Source organism: Melospiza melodia, chromosome 5, assembly GCF_035770615.1.
Source record: "Melospiza melodia melodia isolate bMelMel2 chromosome 5, bMelMel2.pri, whole genome shotgun sequence".
Lineage (NCBI taxonomy): Eukaryota > Metazoa > Chordata > Aves > Passeriformes > Passerellidae > Melospiza > Melospiza melodia.
Window position 1 is genome coordinate 13,009,743 of NC_086198.1, and position 22,870 is coordinate 13,032,612.

General features: G+C 37.6%; 1 protein-coding gene across 3 annotated transcripts in view; it reads right to left on the bottom strand.

The window, feature by feature from the left end:
* Window positions 1–516: 516 nt before the first annotated feature.
* Window positions 517–22,870, bottom strand: part of GLRB (glycine receptor beta) — a 48,122-nt gene continuing 25,768 nt past the window's right edge. For 2 of the 3 annotated variants that reach the window (XM_063156314.1, XM_063156313.1), the window contains exons 6-10: window positions 22,285–22,367; window positions 19,530–19,670; window positions 16,067–16,219; window positions 13,539–13,831; window positions 517–3,175 (exon numbers count right to left, since the gene is read on the bottom strand). In XM_063156314.1, the coding sequence (XP_063012384.1) occupies window positions 2,879–3,175; window positions 13,539–13,831; window positions 16,067–16,219; window positions 19,530–19,670; window positions 22,285–22,367 (967 nt within the window). In that variant the 3' untranslated portion in view covers window positions 517–2,878. The remainder of the gene's footprint in view (window positions 3,176–13,538; window positions 13,832–16,066; window positions 16,220–19,529; window positions 19,671–22,284; window positions 22,368–22,870) is intronic. The other variant, XM_063156315.1, reaches the window with a different exon arrangement.

Below are 22,870 nucleotides of genomic sequence, written 5' to 3' on the forward strand. Positions count from 1 at the left end.
TTTTCTTTCATATTATATTTAGAAATTAGGATCCTATTTTGCCTATACAGTTTTATATTTGCGCCTTATTCTGGAAATCAGTCAACAGGCTTAATTTTACAACTAGAGGGTGCTGGTGGACCATAATGTGAGATGGTGTGCAAAACTCTTGATGACCTTTAGCAGAAAGAAGAAAAATAAAAGAAATCAATTATTACTGATCAGTAGGACAAGCTAATATATTTCAGGGTAATACAAATACTGCAATATTATCTAGTGTAAGTAAAAAGAAAATTAATACTTTATAGCTGATGCTTGGTTTCACTTTAAATTTAGTTTCAAATTTGCTGTTAAACTTCGCTTCTGGCCTCAGTTTTTGTGCTGTAATGAACAAAAAAACCTTTATCTGAACAATATGCATTCCTTTTGCTTCCCTTTGTGTGAGTTGGAAAGCAATTACAGTGTATTATTGATTAAGTGTTTTATGATAAAACACAAAAGCCATCAAGTAAGCAGGAAAGCAAGAAGGAACAAAGATTAATTTAACAATAAAATCTATAATTGAGATTTTACAGATAGAATGTGGACATTAATTACAGATAAATCATTTAATAAGAGTTCTAACAAGAAAGTTATCTTCCAAAATTCATATAATTTCCAACACAAGGTAATTATTTTTTTGCCTTCCAGTACTGTAAGAAAAAATACAAGTATGAGAATAAATAATGTCTATAAATATACCATTCTGTATATATAAAAGTTCCCCCTCCCATCCTTCCTCTCTTTCATTTATCCTTATTGCTTCTTAGAGTCTCTGACAATTCTGCAATTACCTTCAACTAACAGAAATATTAAAAATTTGAACTAGACCTTAAAGATATCATTTCCCTCAGACCCATTCCACACAGCTCAATAACATCTGGGATTTGCCTTCCATTTCTTCAGATCAGAAAGAAACCCAGAACCTGAGACCCCCATGAGACAGTGACCAGGCAGCTGGTGCGGTGTGTGTGACCATGCTATGAAGAGCAGATCTCCTCAACCCAAACAAGAGTCGCTGCAGCCAGCCTGCTGATCACAAAGTGGCAGTGGCTGCAAAAAGCTCTGGGTGTGCAGGTTCACCAGATGTCCAGTGGGGCCAGTGTGGCTTGCCATTCCTCTTTTACATTCCCACTTTTGGACTTTCAGTTGTGCAGGATCGCTGTATGTGGACAACACTGACCTTGTGGGCAACACCCAAGTGATCCTTGTGGCCTGCATTAGCTCAGCACATCCTGGACATGCCAGAAATGTAGCACAATAAGTGGGATTGTTTGTTTCCACACTATGGAAGTTTCATGTATTTAAACCAGTCCCTTTCTAGCCTGTGAGGGGCCAACAGTCTAGATTTCCTTTTACAAATTGTCTTTTTTTCATACTGTAACTAGCTGTGGTGCCCCATGTCCCCAGCAGAGACGTGTGTGGCACGCTCTCATGGGCTGAGGCCAAGTCCTTGCTCTCAGGAAACACACTCTAGTCACAGGCCTACCTGCATGCAGCTTTCTTTGGGCCACATTTCTTCTCATGACTTGCCCTCACAAGGGGTTTGTGCCCTGGCATTCACAGGAGACCCAAGGCCCTGCCCTATGCACACCAAGGAGCTCATGTTAAGGCAGTCTCCATGCCATAGAATTTCCTCTGGAAAATAGAAAGCAGTCTCCTGTCAGGACTATTTCATGCACAGGACCAAAATGTAGCAGCCAGATCAATGAGTTGGTGAGGGCAGCCATTAATTAACACACAGGCACACCAGGGCTGATGAGAGTCTCAGTCCCTTAGACCTTTGGACAGGTTTTCACTCCTACAGGGGGCTACGTGCTAGCTAGCACGCAAACAAGAAAAGGTACCATCATTGGTGAAAATGGGATTTTGTCTTGATAATTGGTTTGTTTGAAATGAAAGCTTTCAAGGGGATAAACAAAACAAATCAAGTAAGACGTGTCCAATGCAATAACAAAAAAAAATTTGTGACTTACATACTGCAGGCTTGCCAGATGCTACAGATGCTGAGCCAGAGGACAAACTAATGTAAAAATCTATAACAAACCTGATACTGAACTGCATCTTGTGATGCCTCTCCAAAACTCCTGGTACCTTTAGTCTAGAAAGTGGCTTGGTTTTTTTTAATATACTGTATCTAGTTTGTGCCTAAAGAAGCAGCAGTTAAAATTTGTCCCAATGTTTTATTGCCAGCATATTCTAACACACTTAACTGTGCCTGCTTCATGGACACAGATGTTGGGGTTTTTTTCCTAAATGAGCTGATTTTACAAAATTAGTAGTTCTCGGATCTTTATTTCTCCACATAGACAAAATCTGCTTACTTGATGCTGCCTTCACTTACAAAGCCTAAATAATAATAATAATTACACCTTAGCTTTTTCTTCAACAGTGCCAGCTGAAATTATACATGAACAAGATGTTTGGTGGGTGTTTCTTTTTCCTCTGGAAACCAGCAGAAAAGCTGTTAAATACTACATATACTAGAATACTGATTTTAATAATACTCAACGTGCACATCAGTTTCATTGTCAGAAACACTTTAAATTTCTGTATGTTACTAATAACTGAGGAGCGTTATTCAGCTTTATAATGTAGTAGGCGTCGTCCTTCATATATATTCTTAAAGCAGGATGTATGCTGTACATTTATATACAAAGTTGGTCAGAGCACAGACATTGCAGTGTCATGCTTTCATTCAAATTTCAGATGCCATTTGTTCAGTACAATCGCACGGCATCGAGATGCAACATATTGCTTTGCAAATGCAAATAATTTCACACAGTGGCCTTCATGACTGGGAAGGGATAATGAAATGGGCTATATTTTACACATATGAAAAAAATAAATAAAAGATTTATCATAAATATATGGACCAGTATATGACATTGAAGAACAAGAAGCAAAAAGGAAACAGTGCTCTTGCATAAAGATCGATTCTCTTTGCTGCTGATGGAATGACAGGCTTGGGAGGAGGAGGCTTCTTATTGTTCTTGGCTTGAGATTTCCCGAGCCCATTGTTGACTTCAATGGGCTTTCCATAACAGTCATAATTTGATAATTCAAAATCCCTTGGCAAGCTTCCAACGATGCTGAAATCATTGGATCTCAGATCAGATTTCGAAGTGCAAACTTTTTTGCATCTGGTCTCACCAACCTATGAAATAAAGAATGAGGGGAATCATGATCGACTCACCACAACTCATTAGCAAACTTCATGCAGCTGCTAAAGAACACTGCAAACAAACATACAGAAAATTACTTGTTGATAGGGATACATTTCATCAGACTAATTTGTGGAATGGTTATGTTATAAAGTACTTAAGGATGATCAGTCAATCATATCAACTAATCCAAACATTCATAATTGTGTAATTTTTCATGCACAAGGTGCCTCATGCTCTGCAACCTGCTGTAGTCAGACGCCTTCATTTTAAGATTATAGAAGGGGAGAGAATATTTTTGTGGGGAGTATTTTTGGATATTGATTCTGTGCTGATAAACCTGCAGACCTGCTACTATTCATTACTTGCATTTTTTTAAGCTCTGAAACCTATAGTCAGAATTAGCCCTAAAATTCAATGTTTGATGCAATTATTTTCAGTTTGTTCTGGTTCTAAAGAGTTAACAGGTCAGGATCTTAAACCTCATCCTAGGGTGACCATCTTGCATTGTACCTGTGGAGTTTAGTGCCTCTCCAAAAACAGGGAACACAGATGTAACACTATTCTCAGCACTGTAAAAGTCTTTAACTGGGAAATCTAAATCCAAAACCAGAATTACTGTGTTTCCTATAGCTCCTTTACTGCTTTTGGGGATCAAGCAATACTTTTTTTTCTGTGGGGAAAAAAGGTTCCTATATTCCCTTCCTTGGATTTTATAAAGTTTTTATTTCAGATTCAACACATCTCTAGGAGAACCAACCCCACACTGTTCAGGGAGCTTGAAGTGATTTAGAGGCTAGTTGCAAGGCATTGTGCTTTGTGACTTGGATAAACATCTCCCAAACTTTCACTTCAGTTGGACTACTCAGGAAAGCAGGGAGAAGAATACAGACTATAAATTTGTTCACATATATAACCTTAGCGTTAGTTAAAAAACTGCTAGTTTTCAGGCTATCCCCATGGGTAACTGACATAAATGTGTGTTTCAGTAAGGCTTCCTGGAGTCATTGGTCCACTAAAACTCAGCAGCTCCAAAAGCTGCCTGTCCCTTTTACCCATTAGCCTGTCTCTCCTCCACAATGACCTCAGGTATTTTACCCTCAGCTCTCTCCACCTCTGGTTTTCTGCAGTTTTTGGCTGATAGTTTGGGATATTTGCATAGTCATATTTTGTAACTACTAAAACAATAGTAATAGTGTCATAAAATACAGTACCAGGTTTATGGATGAACAAAAAATATTCTGAAGAATATTATTAGCTTCTCTATGACAGTGGCAACTTATCCTGTGTGGAAAGAACTGAGGCAGTCAAGAAAAGACTTAAACTTTGATTGGGGCTTTTACTCCCATTATTGACAAAGCTGATTCTAGTGCAAGGTGGAAAAGAAGCATGGCACTATTCCTTCTGAAAAAAGTGGATACACCTTCCCAAATTTTCCAGAGTTCTATTTTTCATGAAAGCAGTACATTTTGAAACCAATGCATTAAACTGAGGTGCAGGTTTGTCCTGGTTCCAGCCAGGAGAGGGTTAATTTTTGCAGCAGCCAGGAGGAGGCATGGCAAGGGCACAGAGGTTATTCTGTATCACCTCATGTCTCATGTCATTGCCACAGCTGAGGAAAGGGATTCTCTTCTGGCACAAAGACTTTTCTTCTGGTCGACAGAATGTGCAGAGGGAGCCATCCGGTATTGCCCATTGCCAGGGAATTTTTCTGTGTGAATCATTTATTTTCTTACATCTTTTTATTGCTAATATTATTGATGCTTGTTTTCATATCTCATTGCCATTTTCAGTAACTTTTTCCTATCTCAAACCATGATCTTTACCTTTTGTGCCTCCACTTGGAGCAAGGAGGTGGAGCAGTGCGCGGTTTTAGTGGGAGTACTAAACTGGAGAATATCATTCCTAAACCACCACAAAATCAAGATTCCAGGTTACAAAAAAGAAAAACAAGATAGGTGTTCCATGATGACAGGACAAAACTTTAGATACAAATCTCCTGCAACTGTCTCCTAGTCCTCCAAGACCTGACAGCCTAAGACAGTGTTCATTACTGGAGTAGCAGGGGCAAACTGTCTAGTAAGGTGGTGACTAAGACACAGATAAACAAGATTATATGACCCTGGGTGACAGGATCCTATCATTCACCAATCTGAGACATTCCTTCCAATCAGATCATATCCAATGACATAGGTAATGAAGATATAAAGCAGACCCTTGTGCAATGAAAAATGAGCTTGCAGGACTGGGGTGCATGTTAACTGAAGAGTCATAGGAATATTAGATTTTTTCCATGGTCAAACCTAGCAAGATTTAGTAAGACCACTACAAGAAATAGAATCATGTATGAAATTCTAGGCCTCCTTTTGGATTTGAAAACTTGTAGCCCATTCCTCATACTACCAGTAATACGTTGTAAAAATTCAGTGACACTAATTGCAGCTTAAATCCTCTCTTTTCTAGCACAGAATATTCCTGTTCCAACTGCAGTATCAAGAGTGCTCCCCTAAAGGCTGTTACAAGTCGGCTCTCATTCCCATTCAGGACTGAGAGTGGATTCTAGGTCACCTCTGCCTTATAAGCAGAGAACTGTTCACAGCATGTTCACACAGAGCTTTGCTTAGTTCAGTGTCAGCTGGAATACTGATTTATCAGGGTGACACAATTTTCCTTGTATGAGCAACCTAGCCCAAATTTTTCTTTAATAAGTATATGCTACTTTTGAAAATAATTTCATCTATTTCCATGGTTTTAGAAATCCGACATTCTTCTATTTACTGCACTCAGCTGCTGCATAAACATATTTTTAAATTTTTGCTCATTTATGTCTTCAAGTCCCCAATGTTTCTGTTGTTTTAATCTAAGTTCACTCCAGCTGACCTACAGCTTTCCCTAAACAATGTTATATAATATAAAGTATATATGATTGCCTGATTTTTATTCATTTTGCCTTGGTTTGTGCTAGAAGTGTAACAATAATCCTAATAATGCCTCTGCTCCTCCTCACTTTCCACATTTACAGCACAAAAAACTTACCAAATGCTAGAGGAACATTTTCTGTGCAAAAAATATTGTAGGGCTTGATTTTAGAGTACTACACTTGATGTGTAAAGAAAAGTAAAATGTTAAATGTTATATACTTTTGACTTCATCCTGACACAGAAAGTATTTGATGTCACTTGCCTTATCCTGCCCCAGCATCATGATCTGTGAGCCAGACTCAACCCACAGGATGCTTCCACCAGATTTATGGCTTTTCCCCAGCAGAGGATGGGGAGCAGCTGTTTGGGAAGGGAAGGCTTCTGGGATAGTGTAGGGACACCCTGCATTCCCAGGGAGCTGGGCAGCGACTCTTTGTCTCTCTGCAAGGGATTTGGGGGGTAGCCAAGGAAACCACAGGAAGGTGACAGCTCATGGGGCTTGGCCCCAAACACAGACCTAGTTCCTGTTTCTTCCAGGACTGGACCACCTTGTCTAGGTTTGGTAGGATGGACAGACCACCTGTCTTTTAATGAACAGCTCAGAAGCACCTAAAAATGCCTCCTAGAATCCATAAGGCCCCTTTTGACATCCTTTCTCACCTTTTAAATAATTCAGGCTGACAGGTGCTCGTTGCCAAGCTCAACACCTGCTGCTGCTCCAGAGCTGCAGCACGTGTGCCTCTGCAGAATGCCTTTGGTTGCAGAATTAGGGGAATAATGTGAGAAGAAAATGGGGAAAGAGATGAAAGAATAAGTGCTGCCTAGGCATGCAGACTGTCAGGGAGGAGCAACTAACTCCCCACCTCTGCCTCTGCTGCTTCTGGTGCTCCTCCTCACTTTCCACATTTACTGCCCAAACTACTTACATTAGATTTTCCTTTAAAAACATCCAGGATGGAGAATTTTTTCCATGACTTTGTTCCTCAGAAACATATGTACCTTATTTCTAATCTGAATTTATTTGGCTTCAATGTTCAGACACGAGGCATGACTATAGTTAGTCTGATTAACTGCTGGTACACAGAGATGGTAACAAATCTAACTTTGATTTTGCATAATTTAGATGATGTAACCAGGCTGACACATGAAGCCAAGAAAAATGTTCTTCAAGAGTTTGTTACCTTCACATCATTACCTCTGTCAACCTAATTGATAGTACTTAAAAAGTTATATTCAGTTTGATTAAATCAATAAACAGATTAATTTCACTGAGCCATTTAGGAGCTAACATGGGGCTGAATTATGAGTAATATTAAAGATAATTAATACTTACAAACAATAATTATTAGTCAGAGCCCTGCATAGTAAGCTATGCAATATTCTCCACTGATTGATGTCAGGCTTATAATTATTTGTGTTATGCCACTTAGCTTTAAAAGTACTGGCACAAAGTTAGCTTCTTGCTGTATTTTGAAACCCTCCCAGATTTAAAGGATTTATTAAAAAATCAACATTAATGTTCCACAGCACTCACAGACCAGCTCTGTAAAAAAATTCTAGATGCAACTTAAGCTGAAATCTTGAATGTAAAATGTCTAACTTTAATAGATACTGTTTAATATTCTCATCAGCTACTGTGAATGAGAGCTATTTCATCCTCACATTGAATATATTTGGCTTTTCCCCAGACATGGAGCAGAGTATTTGTTCAATGCTTCTCTCTTTTCAGTTAATTCTTGATACTTACAGTACCTCTACCTCTACCTAGTATAGTACTATTGCTCATCTTACAAGGTTTTTTATTCTTGCTGTATATGTAAAGTAACTTCCTATTGCCTTCAGTTATGCTAAGCATATACCTCTTTTCTTACTTACACAATTATTTCATTGAGTTCAGCTTATATTAATTGCTATCACCTCCCACTTGCCAGTGAGGAGAAAAGAGAAATGCTTGAAGCTGAATTAGTTTTAAATCTTTGGAGAATTTGTTTTCAATTGTGCTACTTGTTAGGTTTTGTGTTTTTTCTTAAATTAGTGTAGCTTTACTTCTGGTTTGAACATTATTAGCTCACCAGCCCCATTTATACTTTTTGTTTAAATTCTTCCATCCAGATTGAACAGTTGTCAAATTTGTGAAATCTGACCTTTCACAGCACCAAAAATATCAGGGACTTGATTCAATTTGTTTTGTGCAAATAGAATAAAGATCCTTTTCAATTGACTGTTCATCCTGTGATCAAGTCCTCTTTATCCATCAGGATGAAGTGCAATATAAAAGCCATCATTCTTGAGAGCAGAAATTTATTATCCATAACTCCTAGCAAGGCTTCAAACACGCAACAGCACTGGCAGCTTCTCAAGCCCAGCACGTGTCCCTCAGGCTGAAGAGCTTCCCCGCTGGAATGCTGTGCTCCCTGTCCAACCAGCACATCCTCCTTGCCACAAAACCCCCTCTGCTGCCGTGCTCCCAGCCTCCTGTTGGCATGCACATCTGTCCCCAGGGCTGCCAGCTCTGCAAGGGGCTTCCATACAAGATGAAGGAGGAGTTTTTTAACAAGCTCTCTTATTCATCTCTCTTGCACTTGTTCTGTGCTCTTCTCTTGTTCTTGCCATAATGATAGATGTAGATCATCAATAAAGTAGTGATTATTTAGCATTAGTCTGTATTCACACTGGGTATATTTTCTGGCGCAGCTCAGCAGGAATAAGCTACCACATTCCAAAATACAGGACAAAAAATATTAATGCATAAAATATCACAGTATTACAGCACAGCTGAGGTTGGCAGGGACCTCTGGAGATCATCTAGCCCAACCCCCTGCTCAAAGCAGACTGCCTGGGGCCTTTTTACAGTCATGTTTGAATTATCTCCAAGGATGAATACAGGAGTCATTGGAGCAGAAAGTACCTACTCTGTACCTGAAATGCTGTCAGGAACTATTAAAATAGGCTGCAGCCTGTGGTTTTGTGTACAAGGTAAAATGTAAGCTGGGTTTTTGGTGGTTCTACAATAAAAAAAATTGAGTCTGGAGTTCCATGTGAGGGAAAAAAACCTGGGAAGACCAGGTCACCACAGGTCACCACCAGTGGTCAAGTACATCACAACTCAGTAGAGATGAACACAACCTATCTCTGCTTTCAGAGCCTAGATGTGGCTCTGACAAGATAAAGCAAGCAATAGCACCACTTTTTAAAAATAACTGGCATTAGAGCTATTACCACCACTTGCATAGTGCTATTCATCATCTGCCAGAACCATTCTTTTAGCAAATGTTCTCTCTAGTCATTAGCACATTATCTGTGGGGGACAGCTTCTAAAAATGGGCTTGATGAAAATGTGACTTTTCAAATTGAGGGGTGTTGTTATAGTTAACAGTGCAATCTCTCACTGTAATCACGTCAGCAATGAAAGCAAAAAAAAATGAATCATCTTCAAAACATTTCCCTTTTTGCTTGTTTTTCTCACTGTATGATGTTTCATTGCTAGGAAACACATGCAAACTCCTGCTGAGGATTCCCAATAAAAAGCCAGTGCAAGCAGTTATCACCAGATTGCATAATTTTCTCCTCTGCTTAGAACAGCATCTACTTGCAGCCTCTCTGAGCTGAGGGAGCCAAGCTGTATTTTCTCATGGCTTTTTGCCTCTAAGTGCATAGCCACTGCTTCTCCTAGAAAAACACATCAGAAGTGCTTATTTTCTCTTCTTTTTCCTACAGATTCAGGGTGATCTTGACAGACAGACCACTCGACTTTAATCAGACAGTCATATTGATAAACCTCTGGGTTTAAAATGGCACTGACATTTCAAGGGTTTTTGTTGGAGGGAGCATGACTCACAAAGCTTGGACTTGAGGGGTTGGCGTATGCTAGCAGCATGCAGCTTTTGCATCAGCCATTTCCCAGGATCTGGTGAAGTAGCTATACATCCATGGAAGCCTTTCTCCATCTTTGGGTGATTGGCAAATTGTGAGCACTCTTTTCACTTTGCCATCTTCACTGTCACTGTTGGAAATTATTGATCATGACCACTGACTATTGAATACAGTGACAAAAGTGCTTTCTGCTGACAACTTTCAATGAAACCTTGCAGGTTCTGTTATAGGGGATCGCTTCGCCTAAACTGCAATTATGAATTAGATTAAGCTTTTAATATTTATCATATACTGAAAAGCTTATCCCTTTAGTCCATAAAAATGGAACAATAGCTGCTTGTATTTTTAGGGATTATTATGAGGTTTTGTTATACTTGTTTTTTACTAAAATAAAATATGCCAAGTCTCCAAACCCGATGCCATTTTAACTTTCACAAATGGAGCAAGCACATGAAAACAAGTTGTTCCACAAAGACTGGAACCAGGGATGCTTGATCTCCCCACCTGCTTCCCTTTGATCCTCCTCATAACCAAGAATATTCTCAACCCAGTAACTCCCCTGTACCTCACATGCAGGCCCTTTCCCCAGATCTCCTGCAGAGACACCACTACTGCAACACTGCAAAAGCAGGAAGTGCACAGCTTGCTGCTCAGGGAACACAAATTGCCTTAGTTTCAGGATCAGGGCCATTTTAAAGTGAAATAAAGTAACTTCTCTTTTTAAATTTGATTCCCCTCAAAACAATTTACAGATATGTATCAGCACCATTCAGTTAATGTTTCATAATACATAAGAGCTTAATTTAATCAGGAGAAACACTTATAAATGGAATTATTCATGCTCTCTGTTTCTCCTCACTTGGAATTTTCTGCTTCCACATCTTTTCTGTTGCTTTTGCCTTCAAGTCCCATCTGGTCTATCCACTGTTTCAAGCCCAGTTATGCTGACATTTCCAGCTACACCCTCAGTCACTTTTGCCTGAATACCACCTCCTATGTGGAAAAAGAACATCCTTAAACATTTCTATAGGACATATACTTATTACAGGAGTGCAGTTATAAGTCATCCTTTTCTCCTAAAGTCACTTAAGTCTTTCCAGACATTTAGCAAAGTATTTGCTCTTGCCTCCCACACAATCCTATGTGACCCTGATGAGAAACAGCTCCTGAAGTTCTGGGACAGCACTCAGGCCTCTTTTTGTTTTGTATTCTTTATGCCTTTCAACATACAGTTTTTTTCCATTACCTGTTTCTTTAATGTTTCTCTCCCTTGCATATTTTCCATATGACAAATGCATTCTCTACTTGATCATTACTAGGTCTGTAAGGGAGCAATCCAAATTTTGTGAGGCAGGCCTACTTTTGGATTAGAAGTCAGAGCTACCAGAAGATTTACACCTGTTCTGATTTAGGACTTTAGTACATGCTTTTCCAGGGCCAAGAACTTTCAAAGTACTCCTACACAGCAGCAGGTTCAGAGACGGAGTTTTCAGTGAGGCAGATTTATAGCTTTCAAATATATAAAATCTATCATCACTGTCCTGCCACAGGCTGATGTCAAATGATTCACTGGTCTGGGACCTCCTTCTATCTCAACCTGGTCATCTTCCCAGAAATTACCAGCCCAGGATACATTTCCTCTGGTAGGTTGTGTTTCAAAGCAGGTGGATTAATTCAAGTTGGATCACTACCCATGAGCTACTCAGCCACATGACCAGTTTTTGCAGCAAGGAATACCTATTTCCACTATGGCTTGTAAAATATTTTTTTTTTTTTGTAAATCTCTGTATAAAGATCATCAGAAGCTACTGGAATGTTAAAGGTCCCTCATAACAAATTGGGAAGGCTGGGAAGACCCTGAAAAGTGCAGGTTAAACATGAGAAACTAAGGCTTTCAAAATCATGGAGGGGAGATGCTACAATAAAAGGGCAGACTGAATTCTGAATTCTAAAATCCTTCAACCTGCTGATAGACACACTCATGGGGAACATTGCTTAACTTCTGTGGATAACGATTACCCTTCTGAGTCTTAAAATACACTGTATACCCATGCCTTCTTGCAAAAAAATTGAAATATGAAAGCACAACATAGGTGATAATAGATGATTTCATTTTCCACTTGGATATGACAATGGCACATACCTCAGAGGACATGCATACCAAGGAGAATCAGTAATTTAGCAATTGGTTTTGTTCACACTACTGAAAAACTGTAAATTTTTGTTAAACTTGTAATTTATCGAGCTGAACATATAACACTTCCAAGTACTGAAAATAGGAAAAATATATTATATGCTGCACTGCTGGATTTTTGCAACTATTCTGTCAGAAGAAACAGCTGCATTTGGGATCTGCAGATTGCTGAACACAAAATTATCCCATTCAGTTCAGGGAAAGCAAAACTACAGCAGAGCCACTTTCTTTCTCATGTTGTCTAGACTTGGGGAATTATTCATGACACAAGCCAAAGCAGTCATGGGGTTACTCTAAGCTGAGACTAGTTGCCTACCAAAACATTTCCCAAAGATTCTTCTACCAGATGAGAATTATGGTAGTTAAGTGCACTGAGCTGCAGGTATTGCAGAACACTGCAGCTACCTGCAGCTCCTCTAGAATGGGGGCAATTAGTTAGTCAAGCTTGGATAATCTCAGCTTGATATTAAGACAGGATTTCAGCCATTCTTGCATAAACTACTTCTTCCTTAAAGAAACATTGAAGTCACTGTGTACCAATATTACCACTTGGATCTAGCCTAGCAGCTTTATTTTATACAACAGAATTGCTGAGTCATTGAAAAGGACAAGCCAAATTCATATTAGACATGTTGTAGAGTAACATATTTTCTTCTGCAGAATAAATGTCAAGTAAATATCACTTAGGACTGAAGGCAGTTGGACTGGGATGTCTGAAAACTCTTGGAGCACAAAAAGGGACTTCTAAAATATTAGGAATTTAGCAATATGATGGAAAATTTCAGCCTGAGTGAAGATGTACGTGTCATCTTTAACCATATAGTGAAATCTGACTGATTTACACATAAACTCCATCTGGCAACGAAGAAATGCAGGAACTGTTTGACACAAACAGACAGGTCTTTTGTCTACAAATGCCTCGACTTCTGGATTCCTGGCTTCACAGGCATGCAATGCAGTGCAGCTGTGGCCATCCCAAAGAAAGCAATGAGCTGGGTGTTATTTGAGTATGCTCTCAGCAAATACTGTCTGAGAGTTCTGTCCTCTGAATAGTTACAGTTTGACAGCTGCTATTCATTATGAGAAAAACAGCAACTGTAAAGCTGCTTGCTACTTTATTTACCTGAAGCTAAGCAGCAACCATGCTGCTACTATATTAAAAGATAAATTTTTCACTTAGAACTTCTGACCCCAAATCACTAGGGACCAATTGGTCAGGCTGCTGGCCATTAGTTACCAGCATGTTTTTAATGTCTTGACCCTTTCCAAGATTAAGCACTATTCAAAATTATTACAAACACTATATTCCTAGAATTAGGTTAATAGAGAAGACTGCTGATTTTGCATACAAAGCTTTGCAGCGCCTACCTGTAAAGTGCTGATGTGAACAGGAGTCCCTGTGCCATTCACAGTGTTCTTCTTGGCAGCATTTCCACCCTTCCCTTCTGCTTGTTCTGCCTTGGCAATCTTTGCTTTTTCAGCTTCAATTCTCTTTGGATTGTTTAGCATTACCTGAACCACAGCATATTCCACCAGGGATGCAAACCCAAAGAGAAGGCAAACAATCAGCCAGACATCTAAGGCCTTCACATAAGACACTTTGGGAAGTTCAGCAGCAAGAGTGGTACATTCAGATGCCAAGCTGAGCACTGAGAAAATACCTACAAAAAGAGAAAACAATATATTGAATAAGAAAACTTCCCTTTAATGACACTGGCTGTGCTCTTCCTCTGAAACAGACAATAGTGAATGATGTTTTGCAACAGTGAATGGGACTTCACAATGTGGTCAGTGCAGGAGGTGTACAAAGTGCACATGCCTTCAGCTAATGAACAAGTTAAACACTTAGCTAGTGCAGTTAATGATGAATTACTAATAATGACTACCATCATTTCATAAACAGAGAAACAAATAAGTGAGGCTAAACTGGTTGTTATGGTTTCTTGTCCCATCACACATCACACAGTTGGGAAATGGGGTTTCCAAAGACTTATCTTACAATGTGCATCTAATTCTGGGAAGGTGGAAGAGAAAACTATGATACTTAAAACAAAAAATGGAATCCTTTAAATCAGAATAGCATTGCCCCAGAAATCTAAACTGTGTTATAGCAGGAGCAATTCTCTGAATGAGCTGTTCACAAGTGTGATATTCAGACCATAGGTAAAAGGGAAGTTTTTGCTGATGAGCAAAGCTGTATGAGCAAATAAAAAACCCTTTGTTCCCAATTCCCTGAGAAGATGAAAACGTGGAGGTTGCTGAGGATCACATTCATTTCCTATTTGAGCTTCCAGGATCAAGAAGAAGCTTTCTAGATAAAGGGCATTTCATGAAGCCCTTATCATGAAAAAAGCCTACATGTGCAGAGGCTGTTAGAAGGTCACACTCATCATGGATTTCATCAAGCATTTCCCCTAATAAGGCTTCCAAATGTCACCATCAACATAGGATTCATATCACAAGAGACAAATACAAGCTTGACACCAAAGAAAGATTTCTCACAGGCTCGTGTGAAAATAGTAGCACGAAGAGCTACATTTGGAAAAAGCCAACTTTAGAAATGGTTGTCATGTAGGGAAAAATTAGTTCAATCTCCATGTTCAGAAGGTCTCATTTTGGTTTTGTGAATGCTAATGATAAAAATCTGTATTTATGAGTGGGAGGCTTAATGAAATAGAATTGATGTCTATAAAAATGTTGGCCAAAAGGAGTCTCAACTATGTTTCTTATAGTGCATGAATTTTTTTTTTCATTCACAGAGATTTATTTGCTTCAGATCCATTTTAAGTAACTGAGGATGTGAAAATGTAAATTAAAATGAAACTATCTGTATTGGCCTATGAAAATATTAATTTCTACTTGATCACAAGCAACACATTCTTTAGCTAGTGTTCCCATTTGGATTTCAGTGAGATTGATTGGTATGGTATTTTATTTAGCATTAATCTCAAATGGAAAATTCACTAGTTCTTAGAACACTGAAGCATAAAGAAATGTTTATGGTCATGTGATTTTAAACCACAAAATTTTATGATGTTTTATTTAGAAATATGTGGTATCAATGTATCACTGCAAAGCTGGAATTTTTTTTTGTCCATGGGGATAATAAAGAATGATCAGATCTGTTCTCTCAGAACAGAATGATACAGCAAATACTGAACTGAATCCTCAGTGTACACTCTGGCTTACTTTCCATCTGCTGTACCTGAAGCATTCACATACAAACAGTGTATGCACATCAAACACCTCTGCACGTCACTGAGCTCTTGGGGTCAGCAGGCCATGCCACAGCTGTAGTCCTGTGTACAACCCAATTAGTCAAGATAATATTGTTACTATTAACTCTGTGTCCTGCTATTTCATTATAAATGAAGGGCCTGCCTACTCTGTTGGGCTGAGCAGCACGACTGTATGAGCTTGAAGTACTTTCATGAAGTGAGTCTCTAATGAAATAAAGCCAGTCAGGTAACAGGAATTCTAGTTCTTTTCCAAAGATCGTTTCTATTAATCTTCAGAAAGACTTTTGCAACAGGTAGCTATTAAGAGCCTTACTTACTATCCTGCTTTCTTACTCATTATTCAAATGTTGGAATTCCTGTAAAATGCGTATTGCCTGTGTTTGCAGCATCACCCGTGCATAGACGGATCAGATTTGTCCAGGCTGAGAGGAGTGGAGACAGTGTGCTCTTCACCCAAATGCTGGAACTACAGCCAAGTGAAGTCTTAATGCCAAGGTGGAGTTTACAGGACTTGGAATGCGCAGAGTTCAGTGAAAATGATGAGTGGACAATGGAAGTGAAGTTGCTTTCAGGGTCCAGTGCCATGTAGCCAAAGCAACTGAGAATGGCTCAATGGTGTTACAGTGGATTGTGACAGCACGTGAAAACGCAGGTTACCCAGTGGGACTCTTGCAGCACTTGCATCAGGATTGATCCAAAATGACAGCCAGGATAGAACAACAATTAGCAGTGTAGGAGCATAAACACCCATCATGTAAAATCCAACTTGTCTTCTTAAAGTGAAGATTACTTCTACACAAGTGTAATAACCTTTAAAGAAATAAATGCATTAACGTTTAATGCGTTTTGCAGATGAAAATATCTTTGCAGGTGAAAATATCTTCCAGGTCTTTTTCTGCTTAAAAGCAAAAGTTCAACGCTTTGATTTTCTTTATAAAGGTAAAGACTTTAATTTGGAAAAAAAAGAATCAAAACACAGATTTACTTAAGCACCACGTAAAGTGTGGTTAGGGTGTGGTACTTTGTGCTGTAAGGAACCCTTCCACTTCTCAAAGCAGCAGGAGGCTGAAGTGACTCCCAGCTTGATGCTGGCTTCAAGATGCAGTTCAGACAAAACCAATGGAGTCTGGCAGTCCTACTAGTTTAAGCTCATCTGAAAATCCTACTTAGCATTATTTTGTGCAAAAGATGAATTAAGAAATATTAGTCCAGCAGGTTTAGAATGGAATGAGGTGAATGAATGTGACTAACCAGAGATTTCCTCAGTACTGAAAGTCGGTACAAATGACTTCTAAAATTGGTAAAGGCATTCTTAAAAAGACTCTAGAAAAGCTGCAAATTTTGTAAACAAGGAAGAATGTATCAAATCTTTCAAAATTAACATCTAAAGCATACAAACTTCAGATGATGTTTAAAATTAATTCAACCCAAAACAAAGTTGCAGTTACTAAATGTTTTGCTGGAGATAACAAATGTATCAAGAAGTCTGATAACCAGAAAATAATTAATGTCCATATTTTCACTCAATTAGAAGAACTGGAATTTCTATGTTAATAATAACATAACAGTGTTGGAAAAAGCCTGAAAACTTCAAAAACTATTCTATCACAAGAAAAAGGCATTTCTATGTTATATTACATAAACTTCAAAATTGAAATCAGACCGTATTTATCGATCGAATTGGTGAGATACTTATTTAGAAGATAGAATGTGTCAAAAAGGTCTCCATTTACCTTCCATATTCCATCAGTTAACTGTTGTACAATGATATGTCATTGTAAAAGCGCTGTTTGGGTATACAGACACCACAACAGAAAAAGCATAAAACATTAAGGACGAACATCTTTGTGTAGAAGACACTATACTGTATTTTACAGCTCATTCCATCATCTTCAGCGATCACTTCGCTGAGAAATTTTCCCTCTATAATTTATGAATGGATTCCAGACACTTTTAGGTTTTGTTTTCAAATAAGAGATGACCTTCAAAATCATTATTTGTTTGTGTTATGTAGGAAATTCATTCTGTATGCCTTCATTTGAATAACAGTTCATCAGACAGAGTACGGTATCTATTGCCCTCACCATTCAGCTCAAAAGGACCTATTTGATCTGTCATAAAATTGATGACTAACAGGAAATTTGCAAATATAAATATTCAATGTATTGCTTCAAAAGAAGTCCAGATTTGCTGACCCTCTTTCAACTTAGGTAAATATGATAAAACATTAGTTGACAGAAATAGGCAGTGAAGATTAAGGGTTTTTGCAATTGTCAGGGAACTCCTACAGAAGATATAATTTTGAAAATCTACTCCTTGAAGAAAAAGTTCTCTTGATTATCTGACAAAATTATTTAGCTCTGTGTGTGAAACGTGCTGTTAAAAAATACCTTCAGCATAAGAATTTTCAAGTAAATAAAAAAATGGAGCATTGAAAACAGCCTTTGAAAATATTTCATCATACTAAATATTCGATTCACATTACTGAAATATTAATTCTGGTTTTGGTTATGAGATTAAATGGAGGTTCTTTACAGAATGGATTTACTGTAAAAGAATTGCAAAAACTTTTCAAAATGGTTCCCTCATGGTCTTTCTTTAATGTTCAAAGCACACACCCACAGAATATTTTACTGAACATTTTGCACCATGTCACTGGTGGTCACAAGCTGCTGAAACTTGGGAAAACACCAATAATTTTCTTTGTGTATAATTCTTAAATATTTTTTCTTCCTAAAAACTTAGGATTCCTAAAATAGGATTCCTATCTAAAGTTTTTTAGACATTTAATTTCAGATTTAGGGCATACCCCAAAATAATCACAATAGTATACAGGTTTTACAATTTTCCCATTTGTATGGATTTCATTTGGGAAATGCAAGATCCATTTCTTTAGTTTTTAATACTTTATGTACTTTTTTTTCAGTAATTTCATTTTTTAAATAGGAAAAAAATATTTCTCTCACTGCTAAGAAAGGTTTTGCCATATTCTGAATGCCATCACTGCTAGCTGCTAGATATGCTTTAAAAAATCAGAATTATTCTGAAGAGAGCTAATTTCTTATTATTTACAAATTATAAATCACCTATGAAGAGTGGATGAATTATGTTATCAGCATGAGATCTCACTCATTTTGCAGTTAAAAACCAAAGCCCACTTTTATTTTCATTATCTTTTCAAATTAAATTCTTAACTCTGAGATCTGCTAAGATTCCTTGAGAACTCTCCAGGCTTGGAATCTACCACAGGAGCAACCGCAAGTAACAGAGCCTCCAGTTCAGCTGAATAGCCAACAGGAAACTTTCAGAGGGTCTTCAGAAACTGCAGCACCACAGACTTTCCAACTGAGTTTTAATAGAAGATTTATTGCCATGATGTAAAAGCACAGACTAAATAACAGCTGCTCTTGTAGAAAGACCTGTGGTTGTCACAGCGTGAGTCGTTTGGATATAATGGTTGGCAGGAATCAATCAAGGTGAAAAAGGTAAATCATTAAAAGCCAGAAAGCAGAAACCATTGAAAAATTTGTGCCAACATTAAAAACATAATCATAGGAATAAATAAATAGAGGGCTGAGGATTGGAAGCAGCTTTCAAAAATGACAGAATTTCCAGAACATTTAGAAAAAGGAAGAATCTGTAGGGTGAAACATTTGGAATTACACTCTAGTACTATCCACTTATGGAAAAAAGTCTAACCAGAAAATCAAAATTTACCCACTTTTCTGCAACTGGCATGATTCTGCATAAACAATCTTTCAGAAAAGTTTGACATTTACAAGCATAAACAGGTGTAAGGACCACAGAAATAAAATGGTGATAATAGGACCATGATATCTGTAAGTAAAGCCAAGGCAAACATTTAATCTCTTCTTCAACATGGATAGTTCTATATTTGAACTAGAATAATAGTTCAAATTATTTAACTATTATTATAACAATTATTGAACTATTATATTCACATATTAAACTTACTATTATATGAACCACTCATTTGTTAAAAGTAATCTATTTTATCCCAGGAAATGTAAGACATGGACTGGAATATTAACCATTAACTATAAACAGTAATTGAAGGAAGCTTAGACTTTTTTACCAAGAAATAGCTTATATTACCTACCTGTGCCTTTGTAATACTTGGTACAGTTACCATATTCAATATCCTCCTTTTTGATATCAAACTGAGGCAGAGCAATTTTCTCTAGCTGTACAGGATCTCCAGACTGCCAGATAAACCGTAAGTCATCAGTTGTGTAACCAACTGCAAGACAAAAGTATAATAATAATTGTCTAAGATCCACCTCAATCACAGTAAATTCTGCAAGAAAACCTAGCATATATGTATTGTATATCCTTCAGTCTTTTTCTATTTCCTGCTCAAATAAATAAATACAAAAATTAAATAATCTGCAGCTGCATTTTTATGTGGGCTGAAGTTGGGACTTAGTGGGTGAAACATTACATTATCAGCAATATTAAGATGACTAAGAGGTATTTGTTACAGGGTGTACTTTTCAAACAAAGAAAGCAAAGCTGTATTTTCCACAGCTTTCAAGCCTCCATACTCATTCATACTCTACTTCAGCAAAAATATGAACAAGAAGAATTTTAATGAGTCTGAGTAACTTCAAAAGAATTTAACAACTCAATTACCATGATGAATCTTGGTGTTTGTGTAGAACAACCACACTGCTTATTTTCTTGGATAAAAGCCCTGATTCATGGCAACATTGCCATTCAGGAAATATTTGCCCAGGAATTAGAGCAGATGTGCAGTCCTACAGAAATCAGCTCAGTGCCTTCCTGACCCACTGAGGACAGACAGACCTCAGCAAACCTCTGAGTGCCCAAATCACAGTATATACACCAGCACCAAGTGAGAGGCAGTGCAAGTTAGACTCACAATATTCAAGAATAAAGCAGTATTGATTAAATATGCATAATCAGAATCATGATTTACAAGACATTTTTTTGCTACCTTCTGTTCATTAAAGATTAACTTAATTGAAACAGAGATAATGTGTGTTAGATGGAAACACAGATGAGAAAACATAAAAAAGATGGAGTTGGAAGGCATAATTGTGCAGTTCAAAGCCTGAGAAAAACGTTTAAAGAGCCATTATTTTTCTGGAGGCATTAGATTATTCTTTTTAATTTTTGAAAACCAGCTGTGATTAAGAAAGTGAAACTGTTCATAAATGATGTCTTTATGATTCACAATAATTTAATAAAAATCACAATGTTTCAAAGCTTCATAATATAATACACTATAAAAAATTGTTTTAATGTTTCACTCATAAAATCATTTTCACCCTGTTCCAACACACAGCACATCACAAAACTGCCAAGATCCTTTATGATAACAATTACTGGAGAGTGAAAATTGTGTCTATAGAGAATAGACAGAACTAAGGATTATAACTGTGGATATGAGAACATCCTAGTAACAACTGCTGGCCTTTTTTGATTTTGAAATTTAGCAAGTAAAAACAAAATACTGATTTGAAAAAAACCTAAGAATAAAACTGCCAATGGCTCGCAGGGAAAACTGGAAGGACAGACAGGTATTCATGGGTAACTTTCTTACTTTTGATAACTGAATTAAAAGGTAGAAGAAAGTTTAGTGCACAGTCTTTTCAAAGAAGCAAAGTCATTGCATTTGATTATATCATCTTAGCGTGATTTTTTTAAATGAGTAGTTTCTCCTTGCATGACCATACCTTTCAACTCTTGTAAAGTCAGTGGACTTGCTGGACTGAGAAACCTTAAGTGAATTTCCATTAGTATTACTAACTCCAGTTTAATCCCAAACTGACTTGGGTTTTCCATAACAGCTTACTCCAGCTAATGTACATACATAGTAGTGATGAACAAAATTATATGGACATACTAAAATTCTAAAGACAAATGCTGACAATCAAAACCTAAATTGTAAAACTCTATTATTATTATTACTACTACTATTATCCTTGTCCATATTGTGATACCCGGCCCAACTTTGGCTAACCTTACTATTTCTTCACTTGTGACTTCTCTTCCCTAACCTCACCTTTCCCACCAGACCTGCTGGAGTAAGAGCTGAACAAGTTTATATGTTACAGCAGGAGCAGACTGGAACAGGTCACCTTCCTTCTCTCTACTTCATGCTCATCCCTATTTTGGAAAACAGAATTACCATGAAAGTGGGATCACCAAGGAATAAATTGCTGGAAAAAGCTGTAGTTGAGTAGACACCTACATATTTGGGGCATGGAAAGGAAGATGGATTTCAGAAACATTTGTCTGCAACTTACAGCACGGCATGAAGCCCTTCAGAGATGTGACCTGTCTTCCCTGTTGTAAGATTAAATCACCTGGAGACCAGAAATAGATTCCTGACTACATCCACAACACATCCTGAAGCCAGTTTCAAAAGGTTTGATACCAAATGATCTCACTGCTTTGGCATCAAATACTTTTCCTTTGGTACTGTATCAAAGGAGTTCCAAACAATACCAATGTTTCATCAATGCAAGGGGATAATTTGGGCCCCCAAACCTAAAAAGCAGCACAGGCTGTGGAAGTCAAAACCATCTGTCAAAATCATTCTTTCTTCCAAATGATAGGTTTCCATTTATCTGAGTTTATTGTAAATGCTTTTATAAAAGGCGTCAGCTATCATTCTGGTTGATAGCAAAAGCTAAAACTAAGAGTGCACAGTGCCATAACAGTAAGAAACATCTTTAGTAGGGAAATGTACATTGGTAGGAAGCAGTGAGTATCAATTTCATTTTGTTAAAAATGTTTAGATGAAGTAAACAGAATTAATAATTTTTGTTTGATTCTCATGCGTGCCTAGAAGAGAACTGTTTTTATGGACAGAGTGATTTACATACAGCTTTCCAATTGCATCTTGCAGCGCTGTGTATCCATAGGAAACAAGGTCAAGTCCAAAGGGCATGACAGTGTAATAGACAATCTGAAAATACAGAAAGGAAATTTAAAAACTGTGTGAGCTGTCAGGTAAGCAATAGATGACCATGAGAAACAAAAAAAACCCCAGGTTTTTGATTTTTGTCTTTGTAAAACAGCAGAAACAAAGTTTAGAAGTCATAATTAGCAGTTCATAATGGAGATCTCTCTAGTATAAAATAAGACAATACAATTTTATAGAGGGTTTTAAACATATAGAAGCTCACAAATTAAAGAACTACTAATACAAGACAAAATACATATAGGTCATAGAATAACCAAACCAAATGTCCATACAGACCAGAGTCCTGTCTCCAGCATTGGCCAACGACAGACTTCTAAAGAAGAATATGACACAGCAGCAATATGGAAGTGTTATTTTGTCAGATATCCAGCAGCATCCAAAAGCTGCACCTCAAGGGCCTCCCAAACCAGAAGGGATGCTTCGGTATTTAAGGGACATGAACAGAGTTTATGTCTCCAAGAAGTTGTTTTGCTTTCAGCTCCTTT